The sequence below is a fragment of the Leuresthes tenuis genome, unplaced genomic scaffold, assembly GCF_036924035.1.
Source record: "Leuresthes tenuis unplaced genomic scaffold, fLeuTen1.0.hap1 SCAF_1, whole genome shotgun sequence".
NCBI lineage: Eukaryota > Metazoa > Chordata > Actinopteri > Atheriniformes > Atherinopsidae > Leuresthes > Leuresthes tenuis.
This window is the reverse complement of record NW_027325355.1, coordinates 8,360,956-8,373,679: the sequence shown is the minus strand read 5'-3', so window position 1 is coordinate 8,373,679 and position 12,724 is coordinate 8,360,956. Positions and strand designations below refer to the sequence as shown.

The 12,724-nt window shown below is 43.0% G+C and overlaps 1 protein-coding gene and 1 non-coding gene across 2 annotated transcripts in view; one reads left to right on the top strand and one right to left on the bottom strand.

Annotated features, from left to right (window-relative positions):
* Positions 1-8,157: 8,157 nt before the first annotated feature.
* The window catches only part of LOC140296461 (uncharacterized), a 36,133-nt gene continuing 31,566 nt past the window's right edge, over positions 8,158-12,724 (bottom strand). Inside the window, exons 3-5 of the mRNA XM_072379722.1 lie at positions 9,423-9,611; positions 8,985-9,072; positions 8,158-8,466 (exon numbers count right to left, since the gene is read on the bottom strand). Of these exons, the coding sequence (XP_072235823.1) occupies positions 8,158-8,466; positions 8,985-9,072; positions 9,423-9,611 (586 nt within the window). The remainder of the gene's footprint in view (positions 8,467-8,984; positions 9,073-9,422; positions 9,612-12,724) is intronic.
* trnaq-uug (transfer RNA glutamine (anticodon UUG)) lies at positions 9,941-10,012 on the top strand. Its single transcript has one exon. It is a non-coding gene; the product is annotated as a tRNA-Gln (tRNA).

Below are 12,724 nucleotides of genomic sequence, written 5' to 3'. Positions count from 1 at the left end.
TTCTACGTCATTGTCATTGTTAAACAGTTTGTTATGTTGACCTCTGTTTGTTCTTGGCTCTCAGTCTCCATGTTGCTGATCCTGGATCTGCTGAGATGTCCCAGGTCATTGTTGGCTTTGATCCTCATACATTTATTTTTGTCCTGAGAAAGAAGAAGTTCCAAAAAGAGAAACAGGGACTGCTTTTGAATTTGACATAGCCTATATCATGTCAACGTTCATTTGGGTCTGCCGTTTTTCATTTAGTTTCAGACTTGTTATTGGATTCAAATGTTGATGAGTTTATGTGACAGATAGGCTCCAGTCCCCCTGAAACCATGTAAAGCAAATGGAAGGATGGATAGTTTGTGGCACCATTATTAATTCATTCCACTTCAGTACTGAAATCTTTTTGTTCCATTCAATGTAAAGTTATCCTGAAGATAACAGGCAGGATTTGAACCAGCTGTTGCACCACTGGCAAGTTATGGTCTCTGTGAGGGGGTGAGCTGGTTCGTAGTGCAATTATTGATGAATGTAATTGGCAGATTGTCTATGATCAATATTATGTGTAATTGTACCTTATTTATTGATTGTTTAACAGAAAATGGGTATTTTGAGTCTCGCACTATAACAAATATGATAGCACCTCAATGAATTCTCTATAATGAATTAGTTTTCTAAAGAGTTTCATAAAAAATCATGAAAATATTGACTGTCCTTCCAGAAACTTACATTCCACAGCTTTGAATAAGGTATTTGATATGATACATTTTTAATCCACCTGGGAATATGACAGTATCATAATTATGATTGTATGAGCACAGTGGTCGATCCTGTAACGCCTATTGTTCAATCTGTACATGCTCCCATCAGGCCAGCTAATACGCAGCTATAATATGTCCTACCACAACTATGCAGATGACACTCAGACCTACGTGTCACTGACGGCAGAAGAACACGGGCCTGTAGATACATTGTGTCACTGCATCGAACAGATCAGTGTGTGGATGCAAAACAATTTTCTCCAGACAAAACTGAAATCATTGTCTGTGGCCCACAGAAACAAAGAGACAGTGTTATCGGTCAACTTGAGACTCTAACAGCCACATTAAATCAATAACATCAGCAGCTTTTTACCATCTAAAAAACATGGCTAGAATCAAAGGAATAGTGTCTAAACCAGACTTAGAAAGACTAATCCATGCATTTGTCTCCAGCAGGTTGGACTACTGTAACAGCCTGCTCACTGGGCCCTAAACAGGCTGTAAGACAGCTGCAGTACATCCAGAACGCTGCTGCTCGAGTCCTGACTAGAACCAGGAAATACAACCATATTAGTCCAGTGCTCAGGTCTCTGCTTTGGCTTCCTGTCGCTCAGAGAATAGACTTTAAAACAGCTCTACTCCTGTACATCTCTGACATGTTAGAGCCATATGAACCAACTTGAACTCTGAGAACCTCAGGGAGGGGTTTCCTGCTGGTGCCCAGAGTCAGGACTAAACAAGGTGAGGCTGCGTTTTAGTTTTATGCTCCTAAAATCTGGAACAGTCTTCCAGAAGATGTGAGACAGGTCTCAACTCTGACTATGTTTAAATCCAGGCTGAAAACAGTTCTATTTAGCTGTGTATATGACTCTCTTCACTTTTCATTCAATTGATTAATGATTATTTTTTGTTTTATGGAATTATTTTATTTGCCTTCTTGTGATTTTATGTAGCTGTAAAGCACTTTAAATTGCCTTGTGTACGAATTGTGCTCTACAAATAAACTTGCCTTGCCACATGAAACACAATCGATGTCATTTATTCACTTGCTACTGTACTGTTTGCTACCAACAATCAATAAAGTTAAATTTAAATTCATTTGATTTAAATTCATTTGATTTAAAGCATATTTGTGAGAGTGATCTTTTTTTATCAATGCCATTTATGCTTTTTACAGAACAATTGATATATTTAAGGATGGTTGAAGGCTGGTTAAAAGTAGTTAAATATTTCTGAAGCCGATTCTGATCTGTTTACATGTCCAAAATGATGTAATATTGTTTTACATGCGCTTAGTTGGAGAAAGTTGGAGAGCAAACTCCAACAAAACAACATGAGGGAGGTGTGGAGTTTTTTCATCGGTGGCCATGAAAAAAAGAGTGGCCAGGGAATGGAAGGAGGCCACTGAGTTAAACTTGTTCTTTAACCCCTCTAACTCCCGATCCCTAACCATCTACCTCAGCCTTATCTTACCTTATGTCTGCATCTGTGTTCCAAATCTTCAACAATCACAAAAACACTGAATGATATTACAGAACTCATGCTTCATGCTTATAGCAGCAGTTTTATTGAACAAAGTGCATGAAATTGGGAACTTTAAAATAAACTACAGTGTAATACAAAGTGTCATTAAACCTGGCTAAGAATGAAAATTCAAACGTTTTATTATACTAAGCTGCTGACATCAAAGCACTACAATTTAAAACTTGATTTAAATCTTTGTGTATAAAATTTAAAAACGATTTCAATCAACTGAAGTGAACCACAACACAGCAGTAAGTCAAATAGGATATTTTACACAGCAACATGAAAAAATCACGTTTATAAAAATATAAAACTATTTACAATTACTATGTACATATAATTTCTATATGTACAGTGAGTTATTACAGAATATTTACAGATTGTTAAGGCATATTTACATCTCAGTTCTCCAACTTGTCTACAGCAGAGGTGAAGTCTTCATAGCATAAACTCTGTTGTTCAGACCTTTTGATGAGGACATCATCTTTACGGGGCAGAATGTCTTTCTCTTGTATCTTCTGTGTCCCTGTGTTGGTTGGGCACAGAGTGTACAGACTGGAATATTTTGCACCCTTGACAATTTGGTTCCAACTTCTAATGGATGCCCCTGGTGTTTGCGCTTGTAGTGCGTAGCTCTCGCCCAGGCTAAATGACCGCCAGTGCTGGGCAACGTGCCGGTGGTGTGTGTAGCAGGCGGTGTGGACGCAGTTGGAGGAGCTGTTGCAGGCGTATCGGCCGGCTTAGGGATCACCTGACGGGCAGCCATTGTGGTCTGTGTGGAGGGGCCTGCAATCGCAGAGGGAGCTGCTGATACAGAAGGGCAGGGCAAAGGGCTGGTGATAGCACAGGTGATGGGAAGGACTGATGTAGAGGGATCAGCTATCACAGGGGTCACCAGAATGGCAGGTGATATGGGTCGTAAAGAGTGCCCTGCAGTCTTAAGGGCTGCTGTAGATGCAGACAGGAACGGTACAGGCCTGGTGATGGTCGAAGTGGCGGGGGTTTTTCTTATTAGCTGTGGCACTTTTAGGTGCGGCCGGGAGACGGGCATCGTTATGTCCGACCTTCCCTTCAAAACCTTTGTCCCGGCAGTGCTTGGTGTGGGCACATATTTCATCAGCTGATAGTCTGGTGGAGGGAGGACTGTAGGCTGATGAGGGGCAGGAGGAAGGTCTGTTGATGAGATGGAGGTGATCTTTGTGATGGTGGATGGTTGTATTGTTGCCTTCATGTTAACAAGCCGCTCTTGGTGTTGGATGAAGTCCCGCACGGTCTTGACGTTTATTTTAGGTAGGGGAATGCCAGCTTTGCAGAGAACAGGGTCATCCACTAAAATTCGGTGCTGGACCCGCTCATATGCCTCCAGGATGGTCGTCTTCTCCGGACTGGTGCGTGACCCATGAGGACAATGCAGCCACAAAAGTTTCACCAGTGTGTACATTAGCCTGTTGTGCTGAGCACTTATGTTTTGTTGTGCTGGTGCGTAGCGTTTGGCCATCTTTACTTTCTGTATCACAGCAGCATCAACAAGGTCGTCTCTTTTAGTGAGGCAGTACACAGTGTTGCCCCAGTGCGTCCTGTACAGTTGATTGAACTGCTGAGGCTGCTTGTCGTGCTCCTCCACGGCATTCCAGGCTTCCAGGATATTGTTCCTCTGCTCGGTGGTGAGTGACAGCTTGTCCTCTGTCAGGCCAATGTCCAACAGAAGAGAGCAGAACTTTTCCAGCTGCTGAAAGCCAGAAAGAGGAGTTGGACTGCAGACATCCTCCAGTGACACACAAATGTTATGCCTGTTGCAGGTGTGATTTATCTAGTCTTATTTGCTTTTCATCTGCTTCTGTCTCTTGTGACTGCAAGTTTTTTAGGTTTTGTAACGTTATGTTGACTTTGCACACGACCACATTCACTTGTTAAGCTTTTTCCTCAGTAATTGTTTCCTTCTTCTACACAAGCTTTAAATACTTTACTACTGTTTTCACTGTTGTTTTAATGTCTAATTCAACTCCTGGCAAAGTGGCAACATTTGAAAACTCGTCTAACACTGGCTCATACGTAGCAGTTGAACGACTTTAACTCCTGGAATAAAATGTACATCCACATCAACAAACAAACAGCTACTCACAAAGACTGGAAGGTGAGCACTAGCAATTTCATTGCTGGAGAGCCGGATGTGGGGCAGCTCAGCACTCAGCGCATTGTTACAGGTCTCCACCTCACTCTCGTAAGCCTCATCTGGCACATCTGGATCATGCTGCCCAGGCTGAAGCACCTCCTCCTCTGGATCCGGCCCATCGTTCACGATGTCTGCGAGAGAAAAAGGGCCGATTCTCCTGTACTCTGACTAAACAGGTATTCCAACCCCAGCAGCTCATTAGAGGGGACATCAGCGGGAGCCTGGAAGTTTTCCTCCACAGTCTCTCCGAACAGCTGCAGACAGCGGGTGTTGAGGCGGTCGATAAGCGGTGCAGAGTAGATTCTGTGGTGCTGTCCTTTTCCCCCAAACACTGCATCAGAGCGGCGGTCAGAATTCCACCGTGCAATGCCACTTATCAGATAGACCTGATAGGGCCGGGCTGCGCAGTGGGGACCTGAATATCCCAATAAAACACATGAGATGACTCACAGTGACACGTGTGACATTTTATAAATATCCACACTACACCTGTGTACCTGGGAGCATGTTGGGCAAAGTTTTGTGGAATCCTTCCAGGCTGTTGTTGCCACGCAGACATTTGTAGTAGGGCACATCCACTTTGTTGATTGTCGCTGTACGCGCCACCCAATACATGTAGATGTCTGGAGGATCCTGGATGCACTCCAGGTGTCGCCGCTGCGCCGCCCACATCTCATCAATGACCGCTGCAAATACAAATGACGTACAGACACACAAACCGATTGTTATGTACACTTTTTTATGCCACACAACTAGTATTAATGTTGTAACTTTGAGTGTCAGGTCTTTATACCAGGTGTCTTGAAGAGGCTGACTCCACTCTCATCCAGCCCCGCGGGACCTTTCAGTTCCTCAATGGCCAGGTTGATGAGCCTAAACGTTTCCTGCGCCCCTTGTGTGACCCGTCGCACGTCATGTTTCAGCTGCTCCCTGGAAATAAAAAGGCGGATGACGTCCTCATCTGTCACAGCCTTCAGAGCTGTCGGGTCCTTGGCTCTGACAGCCTTGATGAGGAGCTCCATGTCTGCTCGGCTGTACGCCAGCACCGCCCCAGCAAGAGCAGACTTGAACACTGCGTACTTGGAGTGAGACTCTGTGCGGACGGCTGCATCGAAACGGTGAATCCTGTGAAAGATGTGCAGACGCACAACCATTCCACTGTCCACCCAAGACTGGAACAAAGTCTCCACAGCTGTTGGGCCCTGTGCACGGCAACAGCCACGGTCCACATTCAGGATGCTGGGGACAGGTTGGTTGGCCAGCCGAAACCTCTCCATTACTCCACGGCACATAGGTCCCAGCTTCTCTGTGGACTCCTCACAGGTCAGCACAAAAGTCCCTATCTGGGAGAACTAATTTCCAATGCTGGTGAACCTGAGCCGTGACCCTCACCAGACAGCTTCTTCACTACCTAAAAAACATTTGGAGTTTGCATCCCAACTTAGTTGCTTGTTCTTCTATAATTTAACAGTGCATGACAACATGTTTATAATAGGAAATGTGTTCTGTATGCCACAATCTAGGATTGCGTTTTGATTTACATACTTTCTTGGTGGAATCCATCTTTAGCACAGTGCCAAAAGTGGAGAGGATCTGGCTCCTGTCGTCCTGCACGTTGTCGGCCTCTGCCAGCAGGAAGGCGTGGCGCAGGAGCCGTGCAGACCAGAGATCTCTTGGAGGAGGCGGAGCCTGAAATGTGTGACCTACTGTAGAAACAATCCCTCCAGGTTTCACTAAGCTCATAAGGAGTGTGGTGTACAGGTCTTTGCACTGAAGGTGCTTCTCCGTGTGGTTTTCCTGTATCTGACGCCACACCTGGACCATAGTGTTCCCTTCGGTTCGGTCCCTCAGAAGACGCACAGCATTCTTGTCCACACCACGCCTGTTAGTGGAGGAAAAATTGGTAACTTTAGGTCGGTTCGAATAACTTCTTTAAAGACTGACACGTGCACACACGATGCTGAGTGAACTCAGGCAGGGAACACAGCTTGTTCCCTGCCAGCTTGAAAATTGAATTATCAAAATCAGCCATTACTTTTGAATTGTTGATTAACATAATTATTTAAAAAAACAAACTAATGAAATAGGGCTGGACAAAAATGATGGTACCTCTATAAAAGATTGAAAACTATTTGACCAGACTGACATGATTAACTCAGGTGTGTCCTTTAATTGACATCACAGGTGTTTCCAAACTCATAATCAGTCAGTCTGCCTATTTAAAGGGAGACAAGTCGTCACTCTGCTGTTTGGTGAAAAGGTGTGTACCACACTGAACATGGACAACAGAAAGCGGAGGAGAGAATTGTCCCAGGACATCCGAAAAAAAAATATAGACAAACATCTTAAAGGTGCAGGCTATAAGACCATCTCTAAACAGCTTGAAGTTCCTGTGACAACAGTGGCTCATATTATTCAGAAGTTCAAGACCAACGAGGCAGTAGCCAACCTCCCTGGACGTGGCCGCAAGAGGAAAATTGATGACAGATTGAAGAGACAGATCGTTCGAATTGTATCCAAAGAGCCCAGGACAACCTCCAAAGAAATTAAAGGTGAACTCCAAGGCCAAGGTACATCAGTGTCAGATCGCACCATTCGTCGTTGTTTGAGCCAAAGTGGACTTCATGGGAGACGACCAAGGAAAAAAAATCATAAAAAAGCGAGACTGGAATTTGCAAAAATGCATGTTGACAAGCCACAAAGCTTCTGGGAGAATGTCCTTTGGACAGATGAGACCAAACTGGAGCTTTTTGGTAAGGCACATCAACTCCATGTTCATAGACTCAAAAACCAAGCATACGAAGAAAAGAACACTGTCCCTACGGTGAAACACGGAGGAGGCTCAGCAATGTTTTGGGGCTGCTTTGCTGCATCTGCTACAGGGTGTCTTGAATGTGTGAAAGGTAAAATGAAATCTGACGACTATCAAGGCATTCTGGAGAGAAATGTGCTGCCTAGTGTCAGAAAGCTTGGTCTCAGTCGCAGGTCATGGGTCTTCCAACAGGACAACGATCCAAAACACACAGCCAAAAACACCCAAGAATGGCTGAGAGAAAAGCGCTGGACTATTCTAAAGTGGCCTTCCATGAGCCCAGATCTGAATCCCATTGAACATCTGTGGAAGGAGCTGAAACATGCCATTTGGAGAAGACACTCATCAAACCTGAGACAACTGGAGCAGTTTGCTCATGAGGAGTGGGCCAAAATACCTGTTGACAGCTGCAGAACGCTCTTTGACAAATACAGAAATCGTTTAATTGCAGTGATTGCAACAGGTTGTGCAACAAAATATTAAGTCATGGGTACCATCATTTTTGTCCAGCCCTATTTCATTAGTTTTTTTTTTTTTTAATAATTATGTTAATCAACGATTCAAAAGTAATGGCTGATTTTGATTATTTAATTTTCAATAAATTTTCATTTATTGTTACCTTTGTAGGTTTCAAGTGCTTTCAGTGAGAATTGTGGGTTTTTCCTTCTTTAACTGAGGGGTACCAACAATTTTGTCCACGTGTGTATATAATAATGATAATAACATAACAATGTATAATAAAATCAAGATGATTTTCAAGGAACTTTTCCTTTTACATGTTTAGATACATTGTAATCATTATTCAACCATGATGTTTTTACTCTAACACAGCTGAATTGAGTTATACCCGGTGGTGGTAGCCAGACTTGTACAGGTACACATTACGACCCTTTCCAACACACTCATCGCCACGAGGACACTTCAGGGAACATCTCCAGACTCCTACAGGGCGCCACGCAAAGACACGGCTGGGGGGAAAACAGGTGTGGTACAGGCAGAGCACCTCCGATGAAGCCTGGAGGTTCTGGAGGGGAAAACCACATGCGGTCTGACTTCATCACCCTTCGCCTCTTGAGCACACCAGTGATGTCCTTGTAGATTTGAACGGCAGGGAAGAGACCTCTCTCTGTGTCCTCCTTTAGCCATGAAATGTCAGCTGCTGGAATGCCGTTTGGGTTTTCCCAAAGACGTACCCAGCCCTCTAACTCCACCTGTAACACGCACAACACGTACAAAGCAAAGTTGTTTTTATTATTTGTAACATGCAATGATACACATGGAGCACAGTTTAAAGAAGCGTCTCCCACTTATGTTTGCATTCACTGTAAATGTTACTTACAGGTGAGTCACTTAGAGGTGGTTTCAGTGGATAATCCTGGCCTTGGGATGCGGACGGGGCTTCAGTTGGCTGTGCAGCAGATTCCGGCTGATTGGGCGGGATCCTGGATATGCGCTTCTTGTGTGGCAGCTTGGGTGGTGCGGTGGACTCTGGCAGCTTGGGTGGTGCGGTGGACTCTGGCAGCTTGGGTGGTGCGGTGGACTCAGGCAGCAAAAAGCCTTTGGGAAACACTGGAGTCTGGCAGCTTTACCTTGTCTCTGGGACCAGAATCTTCAGTCTTAGACTCCTGGGACTGGGTAGAGTCTAAAAATGTATAAATTTTTTTATCTTATATTATGACTTATTTACATAAAACTACTTCATATAAATTGACTGATGTGTCTTACTTACGTTCCACAGCCTCGCATGCAGCTGCCATCTCAGCTTCATCACCGGGCCATAATGAAGGACTATACTTAGAGGTGCTTTCCTGCAGTTGCTGGACAATAATGCAGTGTAACAATCAGAATGTATGATATACCATGTTTCACTTACTAAACACAAACAAGCTTACTTACAACACTCAACACTTAGTTGATGAAATACCACCTATTTGAGTATTTGTTATTTTCTGTGTAATTCTAAACTTTCTCTTTCTGAACACTTACTTTCTCCTTCTCATAAATATACTTTCTGAACCTCTTCATCGTCACACTTGTGATGTGGGTCACCGGTGTGTTCAACCACCTCCTCACTGAGCTGTAGGCCTTCTGTGCTCTGTCTCTCTTGCTGTCAGTGAACTGCTCTGGCTTTTTCTTTAATCTTCCATGCTGACTGTAGAGCTCCCACATCTCCTCAAAGCTGCTGTCCTCGAAGCCTTTCTGACCATAGATGCACCTGTCGATGTTTGCCTCAAGGACAATGGAGACTTGTGGGAAGCTCTCTGCATACTCAGCGAGGAAGTCTTTCACCCACTGGTTCACTGCCTCTCCTCTCTTTTGTGTGTTTGACTTCTCTACCCTGTGCTTGTCAATTATTCTGGAATGATATATATTACCTTAATTCAAACAAGCATAATTTATATCATCTGACTGTGACAAACAGATTAGTAATTGAACCAAGAATGAAACAGATGTGTAAACATGCCACCAAATTTGGCATATTATATATATATATATATATATATATATATATATCCTGAGCGTGCCTGAGGCGACTGTGGAAAGGAACGACTCCCATTTAACAGGAAGAAACCTCTTGCAGAACCAGACTCAGGAAGGGTGGCCAAGAAAAAAAACCCACTTTGCTTTAAACCTTTAAATTGTCAAGCATTTGCATGACTAAGAGCATAGTTTACCTGTGGAAGGGGTTCCATGGTGTAAAGGTCAGCACTCTGGACTTTGAATCCAGTGATCCGAGTTCAAATCTCGGTGGAACCTTCAGGTGTTTGCTGTCATGTTTGTGTTCTGGAAAGAAGATGAGTGGATGAGGTTAGTCAGTTATCCAGTCACAGCAGAGTGTGTGATTGACCAATTCCAAAGAGAGGGCTTAAATTGGTTAATGTTGAAAAAGTGAAACATTCAGCTGAGAGGGTCTGTGCTATTTACCTTCTCACCTCTGGGTGTCACTAATTGAATCTATTTGATTTCTTCTTGCATATTCATTTGCAATGCATATATTTTTCCATGCTCTCCATTTGGAATTTGGACACAGAAGCCAAAGGAGAAGGAAACAGGAAAAACAATCCCATGGTAACAATCAGCGACAAGGAGAACTACTCAAAAGCCTGCACAATTAACCCGGTGCCCACCCATGGGCCAACCAATCATCCAATCAAGGAGCAGCAATTTCTGCCTGCCGGGATCTGAGCGCCAACTCCATGCGGTGCGCACAAGTTGGTACTGATTTAGGAAAAAGAGGATTGTACAATTTTACTCCTTGGTATGGATACTCTTTCAAAAAAGTCCAAAAAATTAAATATGTGGTTGACAAAACTGTGTGACTCAGTCCTTCAACACAAAAGGCAGGCAAAGGAAAATCAGCTGTCCTCTCCATCTAATCATGGGAGGATGGCCTGACTACGATCAGGGACCTGAGCAGCAAAGAATAGATAGACATGATAAATAGTTATATATATGTACACACTAGTCTCCAATACTACTATGATAAAAAGAGATCCAATGCACAGGTCCAAGTTGTACAGGAATGTGTTGTAGAAATTTGTTCTATATTTTTGTTGTAAATCCACAACAGGTTTCATCATCTGCTAATCCTGGAGGAGACACTAGTTGGAAAGGAATTTATCAATACATAAAGATGCTTATATTATAAGACTGAAACACCCTTGAACAGCAGATCACTGTAAAGACATACATATAATATTGTGATTATGTCAGTGGGTCAACAATTTTGTAAAGGCAACTTTACATTAAAAACATTTTAAATCTTGTAAAAATATAACAATGTCAACATAAAAACAGCAACCTCAAAACAAAACATAGCATGTTACCTGGATGGAAAACCATGCGTCTCTACAGCCTGTTGTTATTGGCAGCGTGTCGGTACATGATCTTTGTGAGCATTTGGAAAACATAAACCCCACAGAAACACATTAAACATTAACTACAATAATATAAGAATAATAAATTAATGAACTATTGTTCCATGTGTGATGTTAGACTTAAAGCTATACTTACCTTTCTGGCATGTAGCACAGCACTTAGTAAAAATTTAAACATGAACAACTCCCCCTCCCTCCAAAGTCTCCCCCTCTTCCCCCTGCCTGACCTGTGACGCTCCCCTCCTCCCTGACGTGTGAGGTGAGAAAGTGATGGTGCGTTCCATCTTCCCCGGATGTCGGAGCGGAGAATGTTGTCAAGTTATCAGCGGTCCAGTTACCACGTCCATCAAGGCTATTCTTGTGCTTGCCGTGTCCGAATATAAACAACTTGTGATCTACCAGGCTAATGTTAGCATGGCCTGCGTTGTAGTTTGCGTGTAGTTTCAACACCTGGTGGCTTGCTTTTACATTTTAGTGTGCCATAAGCTTATTAGGAGCATTTTAAGATTACAAAAGAAAAGTGTAAAAATGCCAGAAAGAAAAGTATAGCTTTAACAAAATTAAGTTGAATATTATATCCCACACTATAATCTCCATGGGGACACTGACCTTTCTTAAAGAAACATCTATTCCAAACATTACCACACCATATCTGTGAAATAAAAATGTATCAATTCTTTAATGCAGCTACATCGTGGTGCATTACACCAGATTCCAGAAATCTGCAGAATGTATGCCATAGACCATTTTTTAAATCAATATATAAATATATAATGTCCATGTGATGTCCTTTGCTGTCAGCTTACCTGATCAACTTGTGGTTGGTATCTATATGTACGAGTGACAGAGGAGCTGCGACATTGTAGGTCCTTCTCACAACACATCCGAGGCTTGTCATTCTCTGTAGTATTCCTAGACTATCAACCCGGTGCATCGAATCCCACACTCTGTCCACTGAACTCTGTGGCCTAAAGCCCTAAGACGACCTTTTACCATTCTGTGACCTGTAGGAAAAGAAGTGAAAACCACTTTTATTTAAGATATAGTGATTGATAATCATGTGAACAAACAATTTAGGCATTTAACTTTTTCTCAGGTATACATGCTATGATGACCGTTGTTATGATAATGTCCAGGACTCTCCACTAAGGCACAGACTAGAAAATTGAAAAAATAATATTGATAGCCTTTAGGCTATAAAAATAGCAGTCATTAAAGTAGCCGGCCCTCAGCTAGACTTAGTTGTGGAGGCTATATGGCCGGCAGCCGGTGCCTGTGGAAAGCCCTGTCATTTCAAATGTTACTTTTATGACACAAATCTTTTTATAATGCTATGGACAAGTGCATGATATAATTCAAAGAAAAACTTTCTGTAAAAAGCACCAACCCAAATTCTGGGAGTCTTGCTTGATGGCAGAGACCAAGCTGTCAAGTTCATCATCTGTCATTTTACTGTAGCCTTCCCTTTTTGAGAGGCCCCACTGTCGCATTCTGCGTTTCAGTGTTCTCACTGATACACCAGCAGTGTGGAAATACAGGGGGCAGAGAGGTCAATTTCAATCAAATGCTGGACGTGGTCTTTGGAAAAAAA